Source organism: Mustela nivalis, assembly GCF_964662115.1.
Source record: "Mustela nivalis genome assembly, chromosome: 1".
NCBI lineage: Eukaryota > Metazoa > Chordata > Mammalia > Carnivora > Mustelidae > Mustela > Mustela nivalis.
Window position 1 is genome coordinate 10,696,615 of NC_139020.1, and position 18,527 is coordinate 10,715,141.

At 50.8% G+C, this 18,527-nt stretch overlaps 1 protein-coding gene across 12 annotated transcripts in view; it reads right to left on the reverse strand.

The window, feature by feature from the left end:
• ITSN1 (intersectin 1) overlaps positions 1–18,527 on the reverse strand; it is a 223,017-nt gene that overhangs the window by 44,169 nt on the left and 160,321 nt on the right. For 5 of the 12 annotated variants that reach the window (XR_014309746.1, XR_014309747.1, XM_082723507.1 and 2 more), the window contains 6 exons: positions 17,997–18,163; positions 14,663–14,708; positions 12,252–12,373; positions 9,631–9,748; positions 7,615–7,806; positions 5,682–7,236 (listed from right to left, as the gene is read on the reverse strand). Coding sequence is in view for 10 of the 12 variants with exons in the window: in XM_082723507.1 (XP_082579633.1) it covers positions 7,235–7,236; positions 7,615–7,806; positions 9,631–9,748; positions 12,252–12,373; positions 14,663–14,708; positions 17,997–18,163 (647 nt within the window). In the remaining 2 variants the exon portion in view is untranslated. Of the gene's footprint in view, positions 1–5,681; positions 7,237–7,614; positions 7,807–9,630; positions 9,749–12,251; positions 12,374–14,662; positions 14,709–17,996; positions 18,164–18,527 lie in introns of those variants that run through there. The other 7 variants (XM_082723503.1, XM_082723499.1, XM_082723505.1 and 4 more) reach the window with 4 other exon arrangements.

Here is an 18,527-nt window from a genome sequence, read left to right on the forward strand (position 1 = left end):
ATAAAAAGATTTGGGGCGCGAGCAACCAAGGACTGGGAGCCCCAGGGTGACTGCGAGCAGAGCAGTTCCATTAAAAATAGCAGTTCTATTAAAAATAGCTCTCGCCTACGGGGTGGAGAAGAGTCTGGAAGACAGGGACCCCGGACCAGGGACTGGTTAGAAGGCTAGCGGGCCTGACAGGAGGGCAGGAGGAACTCTGTTGTTCTCAGGGCCTTTGCACTTGCGATTCCTCAGGCTTAAGACACTTCTCTCCCTGACCTTTGCAGACCCCCACCCCCATCTCTCACCTCCCTCGAGAGGCCTTCCTGGGCCGTCCCATATGTGATTGTCCCAGCCCTCAGACCCACTCTGGTCCATGTCAGCCAGCACTAGCCAAAGTGACTGCTTATTTGTCTGCCGCTGGGTTCCTGCAAGCTCCATGAGAGCAGGAGTCTCTCATTTGCTTGTGGTTCCCTGAGTACAGCCCTGTCCCCTGTCTCCTTGGTCCTTGGCCTTGACCGTCAAGGAGTCGCCAGGAGGTGCGGGGGTGGGGGGGCTGGGTCCCTCCTGGTCTCCCGGATGCTGTTCCTGCCCTTGAGGCAGCAGGGGGGAGGGGCGGGGCAGGGGGGAGAGGGGGAGAGGACCGGCAGAGGGAGTGGGCTGAGGGTTCCCACCATGACGGAGACCGTGACAGTGGAGGGTCGTGGCGAGGACTCAGCCGCATGGGATCTCCCCACAGTGGCCTGGGAACGAAGTGACGCCCCCCAGAGGGGAGGGGCGTCCTGGCTTCGCCTTCGCTGCTGTGGCGGATTAGAGGGTTCGAGTCGTGCTGGAGGCCTGGCACACGGAGCAGGCGTGTCCCCAACAGAAAGCTCTGGATCCCGAGAGGCACCACAGGGCGTCTGTGACGGAGCAGGAGAGAGCTAATCTCCTTGTCTTCCAATGTGCTGGGCGCTTTGGGGTGGCACCCCCTCGGGACACATGTCCCTTATCCAAGCTGTATGGCTGCTTGAAAACAAAAACAAAAAAGAAGGAACTCCTGGTGTGTTTGGGGGCTGAATGTTCCAGTCTTTGCTGGCGAGAGAACACAGGCCCCGGAAGGCAGTGGTGAGAAAGCAAGCATCCAGCGACCCAAGTCATCTGTGTCGGCTTTGTCGGGGGGTTCGGCCTGGGCCTGCCAACACAGCCCACAGAGATGACATTCAGAAGCCTCGCACATTCCGTGTGCTCCGTTGGCCTCCCGGGTGGCCGGGTGAAACTGGGGCTGTTCTTCCCATTTGCTGCTAAGGCTGCTAAGGCCGCGTGCACAGCGCATTTAGGGACCGCGAGGAAGGGGTTCATAAAGCTGTAGCGGAAAAGGGCCTTGAGTGTGCACGAGTGAATGAGATGTCTGAAGGTTTTAAGGAAGCCATCCAGTCTTTTCTCTCTGAAATCCCTAATCTGCAAAAGCACATTTTCTGTAATGTCTCAAAATGCACACAACCCTCAGTCTTAAAAAATGCACACGACCCTCTCCCATCTGGGCTTATTGTGAGGAAGCAGGAAGCCAGGAAAATGGATTCCTTCGTGCTCGGGGACCAGGTGCAAATGCCTTTTCTTTCCAGTGAGAATGAGAAGGCTGCTATCTGGGCAGTGGGCATAGGGGGGCTTACTGCCTGTTTGGTGGCATTATTGTCCCTCCATGTGTAAATGAGGAGCCTGGAGCACAGAGAGGTTAAGTAACTTGCCCACAATCACCCCAGCAGTAAGGGGCAGAGCTGGGATTTGAACCCATGCTCTGAACCACTGCTCTGGATCCCTTCCTAGCATCTCTAAAAGCCCAGGATACAGCTCTGTCGAGCCCTCCACCCTGACTATCCGCCTAAAGAAAAAGAAGATATTCCGAAGTCTCAAGGGAAATGTTAAGAAATACCACACTGAGCTTGTAGATAAGCTGTCGGTGTATCTGGCGCCACGTTTTTCCGGCAGAGGCTGGGAGTGGAAGTGGAGACCCTAGGGCCACCGCTCGTGGGGAGGCACTAAGTGTGTCTGTGGCAAGCCATGTCTTCAGAAGACCCCGCAGTGGGGGTGAGAGGACTAGAAAGGTGGACGAGGCCGTGCACTGAGCAGGTGACACAAGGTGCTGGAACCTGGCACCCGCCCCCACTCCCCGCTGCGAGCGAACCACACACGGGAAGAGGAAGCTACTCTCCATCTTTCCACAGTGGCGGCTGGCTCTGAGGGGCTGTTGTTCTCACACGGTACAAGCCGGGGAGTCTGGGAGCTACTTTAGAGAACATCACTGTAGTTCCCGGAGCCTCGGCGAGTCCCCGCCATTCTCCAAGATCTGGACTTTATGGAACAATCCATGGGGAGCATCTCTGCACGCGTGCACACACACACACACACACACCCCTGTGGACAGATGCGAACAAGAACTTGGTAGTTCCTAGGACGTAGTGTGCTTAACCCCACGTTGCCCTGATACAGTCTTACAGCTGATTCTCACTTTTTACAAACAAAACCTTTACTTTTTTTGTGTGGATCAAGTCCTGTCATTTAAAAATGCTTGGGGGAGGGGCGCCTGGGTGGCTCAGTGGGTTAAAAATGCTTGGGGGAATGTTTAAAGAATCGAACTTTCTCCTGACAGATCATGAAATAGCTACACATCAGGAAACATTCTGGAAATCTGGTTTTTCAGGAGTGGAGTTTGCTTCAAGAAAGGCCCAAGAGAACTCTGGCTGGCTGTGTGTGTAACAGTCACAGAAAGTTACCATGAATTTTGATATTGGTCCCCTATTCCACCAGATCCAAAATACCAGACGTTTTGAAGAAGATGCTTTTTTTTCCCCCTCCCCCCTGTGCATTTTAGGACTGCTGGCAGTCCATGTAGTTTCCATAAAAATTCTCTTGGGTACTTTTGGAACTAAGAAGAATGAATAGGATTAACTTATAATTTTGCTAGAAGAAAAAAAAATGAATATTCACTCTCAGAAATCATTTTCAACTGGCCAGGAAGCAGGGCCGTGATGGGGTAGGCCCGCCCGCAGCCATGATCTGGGTGGGTGCCTCCGCCCACCCCACTTCGGGGGTAGACCTGGCCTGGACGAAGGTCACCACACACTGGCATCCCCCGTTCTTAGCCTCCTTCGTAGACCAGATGAGCAAGAGCCCCCAGGAGCAGCCTCCTTGCCAGGACACCGTTGCTTCTGGGAAGCTCACAGCTAAAGGGAAGGGAACTGCAGACACACCCCGGTGTCCTCTCTGAGGGTGACGTGGTACACTGCGAACGGAACCCCGGGGCTTCCTGCTCCTTCGACCATGGCTCAACCCGCTCATTCAAACAGCATTTCTGAGAACCTAAGCTACTGTATGCCAAGGCGATCGTACAGCATATTAAGCAACAGGGATGCTGTTTTATCGGTGAGAAACTGGAATATTGGCGATTTCATGTTTCAGTCTAATTAGAGGGTTTTCTTAAGCCGGCATTACCCGTTTGGTTTTTTTTCTTCAGATGGGTTCAAAGAAGGCGTAGAGAGCCTGGTCACCATCTGCTATCGGAGTCTGGACCTCCCCGATGCCCTTCCAGAAACGGAGCAGACAACAGTGCCCACCGGAGTGTCATATTTTTTTGACTTTATAAAGGAATGAATCCTTGCTTAGATCAGCTTCTCCCGGACACCCTTCAGTGCAGAGGCGGTCTGGGCTCTGGCCCACAGGCCCCCACTCTGTTCCTAGAGCTTCCTGGGCCCTGATCTGCAGTGTGGAGAGGCCGCTGGCCTTAGGAAGGCAACTCAGAACCACGAAAGGCAGGTGATTTCATCTGTACTCTTCTGTCCATATGCCACTGTACTGAAAGTCCGTTCACATGACAAATCCATACCAATTATGAAATTAAATGATTTAATGACCAGTTATTTTTAACAACTCAAAAACAATCTGACCTCTTTCAACTCCAGGGCCAAAGGAGATAGCCAGCATGACTTCGCTCATTTAAAGATGCTTTTCCTCTCTTTTATCCAACTTTTTTGTTAGCCAAATTCTCCAAGAACAGGACTAAAGTATTTTATACCAAATTGTACGGTTTGGGGAATAGCCAAGAAGAATAAGATCAAGTCTAAAATACAGAACCAGGACTCTGGGATTTTTTTTTTTATGTTACAGATAGAGGGCATGAACTTAATAAAGGATTACGTTTACTCAACAGCAGTTATCGGCACAAACTCCGCCGCCAGCAACAAGGAACCTGTTTGGGCCTTGACCGACCAGGTGAACTCTAACCGCAGGGGCCAGTAGGTGGGACCAGGGTTTCTCAACCTAGGTACTGGGGACATCTGGGGCCAGATAATTCTCTGGTGCCGGGGGGTCGGGGCCCCGTGCATCGCAGCACAGGTAACAGCATCCCCGGGCTGCATCCGCTAGAAGCCAGTAACCTCCCCCCTGGGTGAGATGCGCTGGGTGAGACCTGGGTGAGACGGACGCCTTCCAATCAAATGCAAACCGAATGGCTTGCGAGGGGCAGGCAGCCCAGAGGATCGGCACGGAGGGTACTGAGGACAGAGTGACGTGGTGTGCAGAGTATTACCCCCCTTGACAATGTGTCACTTCTGGCCAAACTCAAGGCTGGACTCAAACTCAAGGCTGGCCAAACATTGGCTTATGTGGTGAAGGGGTCCTAGGCAAGAGATGGGGCTCGCTGCCTCGAGTGCTCCACAAGCTGGGGGCGGGGGAGGGGGCAGGTTGGAGATGGAGAGACTCCTCCACCCACCTCTTGACCTTTGCGGGTCCTGACATCTGTGCCCAGGACAGCCACTTCCCTTCCCAGCTGCATCTGGCCCGTACGGATTTGGGTCTCAGCTTAAATATCACTTCCTCCTGGAAGGGTCCTCTGCCCCCTTCTCCCTGCTGCTGCAGCGCCCCCCCCCACCCCATCTGCTCTGGGTGTCCTGCTCAGGGGTGCCTTGTACCCTCTGACACGGATCACCTGACCACACAGACACCCGCCCCCCCAATATGTCTACACGGACTGCGGCAGTTTGGTTTCTGCTTGCTCTTCTTGTTAGAACACGAATTCCAAGAAGACACGGACCCTGTCTCCATGAGAACCCAGGGGACACCTTGCCCAAAGTATTTGCTGATGAAGGAAATCACTCTTCAACTGAACGGCTGAGGAGGGTAAGCGGAGCGTGTGGTCTTTGTTGCAAAGAAGTTTCGTCAACGTGTACACTGGTTTATTTCTGCAAAGGTGACCAGACTGGCGTGTGCGAGGCAGAAACGGATGGCGACCGCGGTCTGGAGGGTGTGAAAGTTCCCACCTCCACCCACACGTTCTGTTCGATATGTTCAACTGACCCAGATTACGATCCATCTTTTGGAAAAATGTTTTGTGCCCTGAGTCCCCTCACGTGCCTGTCAATGGATCAGTGACACACGCCAGGAGCCCAAGAAGACAGTTAGCCACTCCGCTGTGTGGCCGCTCAAGTCTTCAAAACCCGTCTTGTAAGGGGCAACCCTCTACTCCCTGATCGGGGAGGGCTGGGGAGCCAGGTGAGAAGGAGGGCCGTTCGGAGAAGACTCGGGGAGCAGCGGAACGGGGTCTGTATCTCAAAGCCCGAGTGTCCTGAGGGACACGCAGGCCGCTGGCCCCCCGCTGACATCTAGTCTGCCTGGTCCCCCAACACCACGGCCAGGTTCCAACACCAAAACACAGAGACATTTCCGTCTAACTTTTATATGAAGAATTTAATTATCTATACACGTCACTAAATTCCAAAGGGTGTATTACAGTTGTTAAAGCCGCAGGTTTATATATTTCTATATCTTACATTCATATCCACGAACATCCGGACGGGCGAGGGGACGAGGAGAAGCCTCCCCTGTCCCCCGTGCCCGGGACTGGGTAGGGCCTCACAACACACCTGCCAGCACAGGCACCTGCTCCCGAGGGAGATGTAAAAACAGAAGGTAACTGCAGGTTACGAAGGCATTAGTGGAAACTGGGAGACTGTGCTCGAGGCTTCTCCCGCCCGGGCTCCTGGGCTGTCAGCAATGGGCATTTTTATTGAGAGCTTCCAACTAGTGTTTAAAAAGGACACACATGGCTTCGGCTACAACATACTGGACACGTACACAGACCAGGAGCTCCATTTCATATTAAGCTGCGGAAATCCCACGGTCTAGTTAAAAAATGTAAACATTGGAAATTAATCGCAGGGAGGCTTCTATACATTCTTTCTTGTCAAGAAAATGACTTGTTCGAAATAGGTCATTCCGTGAAAAGGAACTGGAATAAAAACTTCACGTAACAGAGACCGAGAAGAGATTGTGGGTGTTGTGAGTCGTAACCAACCCAGTGGTGTCTCGTCTACTGCTTTGATGGTCTGAAAACACGCCAAGTTAAAAACCCAAAACAGAAAACACCAGCTCAACCAGATAAATCTGAGACCGAACTAAAACACAGGTGCTTTCTCCTGGGGCTACAGGGTCACCGTGCAAAATCCAATCAATGCAGTATGATTAGAGCATCGTACAAGGTAGTGGCTTTTGCCATGGAAAAGAACGGATTTCTTATGTACAACGATGTACTGTTACATGCTCGGCAAGATACATCTGATACACACAAACAAGCACAAAACACCTTCGGTTTAATTGGGGTCGTTCTACACGTCTTTAAAAACAGATATACTGAATTCCTTTGCACGTCTACAGCGCGGGCGGGGCGGGGGGGGACCCAAACTACACAATTTAGTTGGTAACACTGGACAAAATGAAAAAAAAAATAAAATACATCAAGTCTCAGATTTATGGACATTTGGAACATTTTTTTAATAGCACATGCAGCATTCCTTGATAGTGGGTCTTTTTGCAAAACCGAAATAGCAAAGGAGTAATTGATTGATTTTTTATTAAAAGGCTAAAATAGAGTTTTTTTAAAAAACACTTTTAAAACTACTGAAAGCACCTGTGCAAAGGTGGGGGGGGACATCAATTTGAGTCACTAGGAAAGCCACAAAAGGACCCACTACCCTGTGTATTTTTTGTAAGGTTCGCTTCTAGCTCTGTAAGTAATAGCTCGACACTGTCATCACATGCAACTAAGGTAAAAATGAGGTAAACTGCTCTGCAGTGAGTTCTTCTACTCAGAAGGCAGTAGGTGATCATGCTGGAAGTCACATGATCAAGGCTGCATCTCCCATCATCCCTCTGGGCAGTGATATGGGATAGTGGGTCTCTTTGAGGACTTTCAAGCCTGAGGGGGGGATGGACAACATATGATTCCTAGAAAAAGGAGGAAAACAACACATAAGCAAAACAAAACAATGAGCAAAATTCAAGCTAGGAAAATGAGTCAGGCATGTAAACAGCATGGTGCCAAAATGATTAAAGAAAAAAAAAAAAAGGAAAAAGTGGGGAGGGGAGGGAGGGGGCATGCTACAGAAGGAATGAAAATAAAACAAAACAATAAAACAAAAACAAAAAACAACCCCACAAGGTCAAGTCTCGCATTACAGAAGGTCTTCAAAGAGACTATCGTGAATGCAGCAATGGTCTGGCTTTCCGCTCTGCAAACAAAGCTCAGCCGGATCCGAGCAGTGCCGCACGGGTGACCGTGAGAGACCAGAGGGGAGAGGCGGCGCGGCGGCCAAGGGCACTTACATTGCTGGCTTGGGTCCGTGTCCGCGGTCAGCTTCACGTAGTTGGAGGGGAAGAGCCCCACCTGGCCGCTGACCTCCCCTCTCCACCAGTCGGGGTCGTCCTTGTTGAGGACGTTGATGATCTGGCCCTTGCTGAAGGCCAGCTCGTCGTCATTCTGGGCGCTGTAGTCATACACGCCGATGACCTGGCACACTGCGGGAGACAGGGCCAGGTGAGGGCCGCGGGGCGCGCACAAGAGGCGGCAGGCGCTCCCTGCACGCTCCCGCACCGCGAGGCCGTGCTCGGGATAGGACGCAATTCAGCGAGCGGCTCTGGTGGGCTTTTGCAAAGCGGGGGCGACTGGGGGAGGCGAGGGCATAAAAACCAAGGTGACGGGGGCGCCTGGGTGGCTCAGTGGATTAAGCCGCTGCCTTCGGCTCAGGTCATGATCTCAGGGTCCTGGGATCGAGTCCCATATCGGGCTCTCTGCTCAGCAGGGAGCCTGCTTCCTCCTCTCTCTCTGCCTGCCTCTCTGCCTACTTGTGATCTCTGTCTGTCAAATAAATAAATAAAATCTTTAAAAAAAAAAAAAAAACCAAGGTGACAGCAGAATTTCACACTAAGACTGTAGCTTGTGGGATACCTTCCTCTTTCTCATGCGTTCACGTCAGCAGAAAATCTACAAGGATGCCGGAATGCTCTCGGAACCGCTTCCGAGTGAGTGGAGGAACGCACCCCTGGAAAGCTGACTGCACAAGACAGCGGTATATGGGGGACCCAGTCACCCTGCTCTGCTTCCTTCTTTCTACCCTCCCCTTTTTCCCTACCAGCCGCCCCTTGTGCAGAAATCAAAATCTTACTGAGAAGTAAAACAATGTTTTCTTCTGCTATTATCTTTGTGGCTCAAAATTTCGTCTCAAGGAGGACATTGCCACGCTCAAGAAGGTTTTTCCCCTTCTCGCTTTCCCTCAAACCTGTGGGAGGTTAAACTGCTTTCGTTCCCTGGCCTGAGCACACTTTGGGTAAGTCTGGTGGTTAGGCTGGGCCTCTCATTAATCTTCCTCAACCAGGTTATCTGTGGGTTTAGGTTCTGCAAATTAACTGAATCATTTCAGCCAATTATTTCAGTGGGTTTCAACCAACCCAATGAAGGGGGTCCCGCCCAACTACCCCAAGGGAGACGGGGTCTGGCTGGCACTGCCCCCTCCACCCGCAGGAGGCCCACAGCGCAGCCGCGAGGCCCAGCCAGGGCTGGGAACAGTCCCGCTTTGCCAATCCCTGCGCTGGCAAAGTCTGCCAAGTTGTCATCGTATTTCACTGGGGATATATGGCACAGACGCCAACGAAAGTTACGCATTTTCCAGAGATGCCACCCAAGAGCTGGTGGCTTGAAGACCCGAGGGCAGATTCCTGCTTCCCTAACCTCGCCCATCTCAAAAATGACCAAAGCATCTAATTTGGTCTCCTCAGTCAGAAAATAGCCAACGGCCTCAGCCGCGGTGCCCTCTGTTCTCTGAGTCCTTTACGGGAGCGTGCACAACATCCTGTCCATTGAGCGAAGCCCCCTCTGTTCACAGGAAATGTCACGGGGGAGCTATTTTAGTCTTTGGCGAGTGACCCATTACAAGCAACAGACCCCCGTGGCCTCCAGCTCCGTCTCCTGACCTACTGAGACCCCGGCCATTTATTTTTAGGAGTCCCTTTTTGTCCCCTCAGCCCCTAGCCCAAATCCCGATTTCAACAGCTGGAAGGAAATCAAGAGAAAAGTCTGGCTGTAAGGCCACAGCATTCACAACTCCTTCAGAAGACAGTTCCAACAAGGGCTCTGTTGTGCCCAGGACAGCCAAGCTGCTTGGACACTCGGTCCTTTTGAAAAACATATTCCATATCCCATTAGTTGGGGATCGGTCCCGGCAAGTACAAGAAGTCTTTACAGCAGCTGTGAGAGCCGCTCTAAGACACTCCAGGAGGGAACCCAGCGGGAGGATAACGGGGACCCGCGGACCATCGTCCAAGGGGAGATCGCACGCTGCCTACCTGCCGGGAGCGCTGTCGGCTTCGGGGGCTCCGTTGGAGTGATTTTGCTCGTCCCAGGGCTTAGAAGTTTTACGTAATTAGCAGGGAACCAGCCTATCTGGCGCTTCTTCCCACGTGCCTAGTAAGGTAAGGACAGCGAAAGGCTTAAAAGGGTTGTCATCATTCAGGAGCCAGTCCGCTACGCAACAGAGCACATACACAAGGTTCACACAGAGCCGCAAACCATCTGGTGTGAACAGCAGCATCTCTGATTTCTGTATTACACAGTGAAAACACTGCAGCGAGAATTCAAAACGGGGTCGTCCTTGGCCTGCGGAACCTGGAATGTGTCTGCATGGGCGGGACCATGTGGGTCCCCGCTGGGTGTCATGGGGAATATCTAGCAGAGGGCACCCACTCAGGCGGCCCTGGCTCTCACATGTGACTTTCAGGGCACGCTGGGATGATGGCGGAAGCCAACATTACGTATGGATTTGAGGCTAACGGTGACGGTGACAATAATGAGACACTACCAATAGTAGCAGGCAATACTTCTTGGGTACTTTTGATAAAGTCGAGCCCTGCGCCGAGCACCCCTCGTGCGTTCACCTGCGCAATTCCAGAGGGAGAATACTAGGACTATTCCCGGTTCCCGGATGAAGGAAGTGAGGCCCAGAAAAGCCCAGTGACAGTTACAAGCCAGGCAGCGGTGAGCCAGCAGTCACACTCGCGCCTGCGCCCTTATGCACAGGGTGAGATGACACGCAGGCACTATAGACACAACACAGGGGGTCTGAACCTGTCCTGTTTTCAAACAGGGTGAGCCAAGACCTGCGACTCTATGAGGTCAAGGTCAGCTGGGAATGACGAGGAGCGCTACGAGCACCCGACTATGCCAGTGGGAACAGAGAACTCAAGATGATGCATAAAACGTGTGCGCGCGCACACACACACACATACACACAGTAGCTCTAGAAAAACAGTTGCCTTCAAGGACAGGGCTGGGAGGGAGACCGTCCCTATCCCCCTTTGCTTACTTTTGAATTTTAAACCCTGGGAATATATTCCCTATCTGCAAAATAAGGAAAGAAAACTTCCTCTACCTTAACTCTGCCCTCCTACCTGCCAAATCATGGAGAAGGATCCAGCCGGGTTACTTTTAGAACACAGATCAAGTTTCCCTTTCCTTGTGGTCTGACAGACTGCGTGCCCTTGGCTCAAGGACTGAGGCTTACAGTGAATCCGCCCACGACTGCAGCCTCTCATTTGCAAGCCCCCACAAGCTCCTCTACCCAGTGGGCCGCCATATGGCTGGCCACGACTCCGCCATGGCCCTATCGCTGCCCTCAAACAAGGGCAGAACCCGGAGCTCACTGGCAGTTTCTTCGTTTGTGCATCCACAATGAGAGAGCTCTTGGTGAAGGCACCAGAAGCCCTCCCGGGCCTGGCAATTCACCCATTTTCTTGGGGATTGCAAGAATTGTTCAAAACTGTCTTTTCAGCAAGGTGCTAGGAGGATGAGGACAGAATAAACACAAACCAAACAGTTACCACCTTCAAAACAGTGATGCACGCAAAACATGCACGCAGACGTAAGACAGCTGGGTGAGAAGCTAACAGTATCATCAATATTTAACACCATGAGTGGTGTGGGCATCGGGACCACCACAGCTCTGGGGAAGATGTCCCTTCTGGAAGAGGTGGGAGGCGGCCAGCTCCTGTGGTTTCCCATGCCTGGGGGTGCATGTTACTCTCAGGGAGGCCCCGAGCCTAGAGGAGGGCTTGTTGTCAAGCGAGAACGAATCATCCGATGAGAAGATGCTGTAGCGGAGAGGTCACCGAGGGCTGGGCAGACTAGCAAGTGCACGGCTGGGGCGGGAAGGGGGCGTCTGTGGGCATCTCGGGGGACGCCAGCACAGGAGGCCCGCCGCCCCCCCAGGTCAGATTCCCAAGGCCAGTGGGTGAGTGTGGTCAGCCCCACTGGGCAGGTGTTACGGCTGCCCACCAGGGCACTGCCCACGACTCGCCGAGTCTCCGGCTATACTCTAGATGGTGCTGGCCATTCCCGGCACTTCATTGTGTCACTGGCTGCCCATGTGCACAGAGAGGGGCTTCCCTCTTCAGCGCACCACAACAGCCATCTTCTCCTTGACCAAGGTCTGCCTCGACAAAATGGCGGACGGAAGACACCGACACACACACACACACACACACACACACACACACACAGGCACACCCCCCACCCAACCCATGCAGGAACGAAGCCTGTTGTGACACAGAAGCAGCTCTCGTGCCACACCTTACACTTAAGGTTGGCGAATGTGGCTTCTGTAAGGCCACAACACGTGAGGACGACTCTACAGGCGCCCCTGGCCATGACTTCTCACCCTGGGGATGCAGCAGGCAGGCCGATATGGACAAACCTTTCCGGGAATCCTTAGTTCTCCCCATTCTGCTACTGACTGGGTGCCTGACGCTTAGAAAACCAACACATGGACTCTGATGACAGGGCGCCTCCCCATATCCAAGCGCGGGACCAGGTGGCGGGGGTTCCGCTGGCCTTTGCAAGGACGCCCTCGCCCTTTGACATCTTACACACTCAATTGTGGACAGAATTTTCAACAAACGGAAAAGACACTAACTTGCAGCTCTCCTTCCCACCAACCGCCTGGGTTCTTTTTCCGGATCAGAATCAGCTGACCAGGGGCCAGAGTGAGCTGCTCAGGGCCGGTGGCCGTGTAGCAGGCGATCACCTGCGCGATTTCTGGAAAACAAGATCAAACATGGCGGCGCCGTGTCAGGGTCAGGAGAAGAAATTCTAGGAAGACACAGCCACCTCCCCAGTTCCCAGGTTCATGGGCTCAAGGCCAGTGCCCTGGGCTGGTTTTCTGCTCAATGACGGGGGCCACTTTGGCCCCCATTCCACAGCCTATAGTCCAGATGCTCCTCTCACGCGCTCAGCTGGTCTTTTGTCTCTGCTCTAGGACCTCCTCATCCTCCCTCAGAACACATTTACCAAACTTCTCTCTATGAAACCCGTTCTTGCCCAATTCTGACCCCTTCTGTCCGGGCCCCCCCACCCTTGCTGCCAAGGCCCTGAGGCCCACCATAGGACCTGGTTCCTCACCCTCCACACTGCAGGGCTGGCACCCAGCACACTCACCGCTAGGGAAGTGAATAAAGGGACTCCCACCCTCCAAGTAAGTAGAAAGATGAATTCTATTTTCTCCAGAAACTTTCAGGGGCCTGGCGCTAGCTGATCTAGATGTTGTGGCTTTAGGCTCTCAACCCCACCCACGTGACCATTTTCTCTGTGGCTCCCATTCTGAGGGGGATCCTTGAATATCAGGTGGGAATCATGTCAATGCACGTTTTCTTTCATTTTAGGTTAAAAAAAAAAAAAAAAAAGAATCGGGAGTTAAGAGAATTTTATGCAAAAATAGTTCAGCAGGGGGGAAAAAATGTAAACAGTTCTGTACTTTCCCTAAATGTTAAAAATCTCATGGGAAAAATTCCAGCAGCACCACAGACCAGGCTCTGAAAAGTACATTTCTACTGGCACAGGAGGTCGAGTACGAAAAAACAAAATGCTTCTCTGACTGAATTCTGGCATACCCGCAGTGACTGCTTTCGGAGCTTCTAGAAGCAATACGGAACAAACTGTTCTGGTCCTCCACGCTCTCTCCCCACCACAACAGATCTTGAAAGAAAGAAGGAATGAGGGAAAGCAAGCAAGCAAGAGGTAAAAAGGCCCCCCTATCCTCTGACGGTACCTCCTCCTGCTCCAGAAAGCACATGCACTAGGCAATCCCTTCTGACCCCGTTCTGCCATCAGCCGGCGGCCACTGGGCTGTCGGGGGCAGGCCCGGCCCTGCCAGATGCTTCGGGGAGGGGAAATCAGGGGCAGCAAGAAAGAGGCCAGCTCACACACACCTCGGCCCTGCTGAGAGCCTCTGCTGGGAAATCTGTGCTGGGGGTAAGAATTCTCCCCTCACCCGCCCTCACCCGCCAAGGACTAGCTCTAGATTCCAAGAGTTTCTGGTCTGGAGAGAGTCCAAGTGAGTGTCCTATTTGGCCTCAGACTTTCCTGCTCCTCAAAGAACCTGGCATGCACAGCCAGCAATCTGCCCCCAGCTTTCTTCTCTGTCTTTTGTGTCCCTTAGCAGCTTGCTGGTTTCAATACAAAGTTAAGCCCATCTGGACCCTTTGGAATGACAATTCAAAATGTAAAATCCTCACAGCTAAAACCGAGATGGGGACCCAAGTGTCCCAGCCTCTGGAGTCTGACTAAAATCCTGTGACAACCCAAGAACCCACTTTTCCTTGTCAGGTAAGGCCTTCTGGAGCTAAGCACCAGACCCAGAACCACCAGACTATCCCCCCCTCACCCCTGCCCAGAAGCCTGCCAAGGACGCCCCCATATACCATCTCCTACGGACACAAGAGCAAAAAGACGTGCCATGCAAACCGTATGATTTCACATCTGCGTCCTGTCCCTCGAGTTCATGGTACTATTTGTAGAACATGTGATTTTGGTTCAATTACCTACAGCACTGAATTAGGAGGGAGGTCTGTATTTCGTACCTTCAGTGTGAACCTGAGGAGAACCACCCCGCGGCTCCTACATTAACGGGACCTCTACTGTGCTCTTTGAATCCTGGCCACTGTTTCTGTCCTGGGACTGAACTGTGCTGTCAGGAGAGGAAGTGAGCTTCCTGGACCTCCCATGAGATGAGGCGCGGGTGGCTGCGCACGAACCTTAGAGCTCCACATGTTACAACCTGTCCCCACCTTGCCTGACTCGCTTCTTTGCGACCCATGAGAACACTCTGTCTAGCGACGTCCCCACTCCCCACATGTGAAGCAACAGCTAGAGTTCCCAACCACGTACATGTAGTGAATGGATTCTGAGAAGACAATAAACTCCAACCCCTCTTACGAAAGAGTCTATTGTCTTCCCTTGCAGGCTTCCGGCCCTCCCGAACCAAGATTGGGAGCAACTAGCAATTACATTCAAAACACTGAAAAATAAGCATCAGGGTTTGTAACTTACCAGGTTTTTTTCCTAAACTCCCTGTTTTCCCAGCAGTTCCAGAGCCCTTAAAACAGAGCAAAAGGTCTCATTTGCATACTGCAGAGTTTCGTTCATGCAACTTCAAACACGATCAGTGACAACACAAGCCCGCTTGAGCCCCCGGCGCCCCCCTGCTCATTCTGGGGAAACACAGCAGCACTGTATCAGATGCCATCAGATGGGTATCAGGAAAACAGGGGACAAAATTAAGTGCTTTAAACACACAGCTTTTACCCTCTTTGGAGAAAAGTGAACAAAGGATGCGGCACTGTAGGGTCCCAGAGGGCTCAGGTGCTGCCTGTGTGTAGACCACGTGCGTGCTGTCCCCGGGGTCAACTCCAACAGGGGGTGCCAGACCTACTGGTCTAGGTCCTGAACACTGGGCTCCTGCTTGTGTTCCGATGGGACTTAAACATTTCGCACATAAGAACTACACAGACTCTGACTGACATCCATGAGCCCAACACCCATATTCACTACATAAATGTTAATAGTCTGCTACACTTGCTTTAGAGCTTTTTTTTTTCTTTTTAAATAACGGAAACAGCATCGTGGCCATTCAAACATGCCTTCCCCATCCCATTCACCTCTTTACCCCCAGAGGCAACCACCGTCCTGCGTGTCCTTTCCACCCAAATCTTAGAGTGTATAAACCCTGAAATCCCTCTATCAGTGCTGGCTGCACATTCCACAGAAGCAGACCAGACCAGAGGTTTTTGTTTTGCTTTGTTTTGTTTTGTTTTTTTGGCAACTATTAATTGTTCCAAAAGTGCTCTGGGGTTGAATTCCTTTATGGATACTCATGGAATTTTAAACCAGCTTAATAAGCCAATAGGGACCTCGAGTCAGGACAGGGGCCAGACTGCAATCTGTCATTACTGAGGGCTTTATTCTGAATTGATTTTCATTCTTGAGTCCCTGTCTGGCAGTAAATTAAGTATTCCAATCAAGACAAAACAAAAAAAAAAAGCTTAATAAAGTAAATGACAGTTACTACAAGAATAAAAACATGCCATTTATCTAACTTATCACAGTCCCTTTATTTTGGTTACTGAAATTTAATAACCATTTACCAGGGAAAGTCAAAGTTACAATTTTTACTCTGATTACGATTTCTGTATTAATGAAATATTTAATACCAATCTCCCTTGCTATTTTTAGAGGCTGTGTATCAAAATGAAGGAATACTAATGAAACAAGACTCCAAAGGACCAGTTAACTTTCTCAGTACGGACTTAGAATACACCTCCTTTAGTCCATGAAAGGATCAAGGTATTTGGCAACACCCAGTAACAGGGTCCAAACAGCTTCGGTGCGGTCCCCGCTTTTCTTTAAGTGGGCTCTATGCCCAATGTGGGGCTTAAACTCAAGACCCTGAGATCAAGAGTCACATACTTGACCGACTCAGCCAGCCAGGCGCCCCAGTGTGCTCCCTTTTTGACACCACAGCCAGCACAGAAACTAAGACACACTCAGAGGGCCGGGTTTTGTCTTGAACCCCCTCAGGAATGCGGGAAAAAAGCTGCCTCAGCGTCTGTGTCCCGGCCTTTCTCCCAGAGAGCAGGGAAGCCAGGACAGGACAACCTCTCCCATGCCTAGAAGGGGCAATTCTTGTATCTGAGGCTGGGTCTGGTTTTAGCAGAAAATTTTCCTTAGACACTGAACTCTGCATCCAAGGAGAATCAAAGAGCTGACTTTTTAGACTTTTTTCTTCCTTGTGAAATAACGTAGCTAAGTATCTGTCCAAAATCTTTAACACTTATTGATTCTTCTGTGTCTTAAATTTTAAGACCATGGTTAAAAAGCATCTTATAACTCAGCTTACCTTTAAAAAATGTCAGGGTTTTTTTTTTAACTTATTAATTTCAGGTTTTTTTGTTTTTTTTTTTTAAATAGAAAACTACAGTTTATCAAAATACAATGTAAGTAATGGTTTTGGTCTTTTAATTGTTCCAAAAGGTAGTCACTTTGAGAATCTTCATGCCTAGTGGTAGAAATTGAGTTTAGTTTTAGTTTTTCCCCTGCACTTCTGAAATATCTTCTGTATGATATTTATTGGATCCGACTGGATTCTTGGAGAGAAGCCCAATTCTCCCCTCTCTGGGTCTGCCGAGGACAAATCGCCCGCTGTCCTACCAGAGAGAAGCACTTTCTACCAGGCTTCTGCCAAATTCTCTCAGGGTAAGCAATGCAAATCCCTCCTTGGGTGTCTTAGTAAGCTGCTCTGGAGACCACAGCAAGGGAAAACAAAACAAACCCAAAAAAACAAAAAACCCCAAGCAGCTAAAATGACACTCCCTGAAAAAACAAAACCTAAGCAAAATAGAAATTGCTCCTGGGCACCACAGGGAAGGCGAGAAGAAAAGGGGAAGCATGGGGCCCGGCTCCAGGCTCCCAAAGCAGCTGCAGGTACCAGGGCCTGGGGACCAGCCCAAGGTCCACCCTCGTACTGGCATGCTGATGAGAGGGGAGCCCTGTCCCTCTGGCTTACACCTAAGCCAGTGTTAGGAAAAAAAGAAAAAGAAAAAGGAAAAAAAAAAGCCAATTTTTGTTGGTTTATTTATGTGCAATTGATCTGTTAAATGACTACATTGATTTACCCTGAAATTCTCCACTAACGTGAAATGTGCCACTAAGGAACAGGCTCCCAATACTCCGGGAGCGGGGGGGCACCCCACCATTTCGTTAAACTTGCACCACCTCAAGACCACTTGGTACACAACTGGATTTTTAGAGCCGTGTCACAACAATGGGAGCCACTTCTGATTTATAAGGATAACAGCATTTAGAATAAAATTCAGGGCCCCGATCAGTGGGCCTGAGGTACTAAGGCTAGCCCAAAGTGTTATCGAGCTCTTAAACCTTACGTCTTTCTAACGTGTAGGCAAAAATATAAATTTTAGAAACTCTCTAGTGTCCCATGTTCTGGGACCCGTATCAGCACATGGGGAAATACTGCTGTGTGCCCTTCTACAGGAATCCCAGATCAGTGACCCCAAAGGCCTAATGAAACACATTCACTCCAAATCCTCCATCAGTCACATGCGGGGACAGAGACCAATGCTGAACAGGAACCCAGTGACTCAGCCCAGCCTCCACTCGGCCCCAGGGAGTTCTTCTGCTTGTGGGAAGCCACGGCTTACCCTGCCACACCAAATGACAAGTTCAAACAATGTCGGGTCACTCTGTGTTTGCTGTCAAGTTCCTGGAACTTAGCCAAACCCATCAAAGCGTTCCACCGACAAATGTAGTGGCTTCCCACAAAGAGAATCACCGCACAGAAAGGGAGAGGAAACAGTTAATGTGGGTTTACCTCTGAGTCCTTAAGCCTCACATAGTTAGAAGGGAAGACTCCGGACTTGTCGCCCACTGTTCCTGTCCACCAGTCACCATCTTTCTTGGTAACCAAAATCACATCCCCTTGCTGAAAGGTTAAATCGCCTTGCTCAGAACTCTCGTAAGTGTACATGGCAATAAATTCTGGTGGGGAGAAACATTGAGATACGGAGAGAGCTTGATTGTTTACAGAAAAAGCCAGACAGCTTTGCAAATGCAAGTTTATGAATAAGGAGATTCGATAAGATCCATTCAAGAGAAAGGCTTGTCACAGATAAAACAGAATTGCAGAACACCCTGGGCTCTGAATTCCCCAACTGCACATAAACATTCAGTCACTGCAGACAGAGGCACAATTCCTGTGAAGGCCCAGCCTCGGGAACCAAAAAGGCCAACTGCACGTCTACCAATACTGAGTGCCAGGAGTGAGCTATACTTTAATGTCATGATTTCCTTTTAAGTGTAAATGGTGTTTACATTTACCAAGTAGTCGTGCTGAGCACTGACT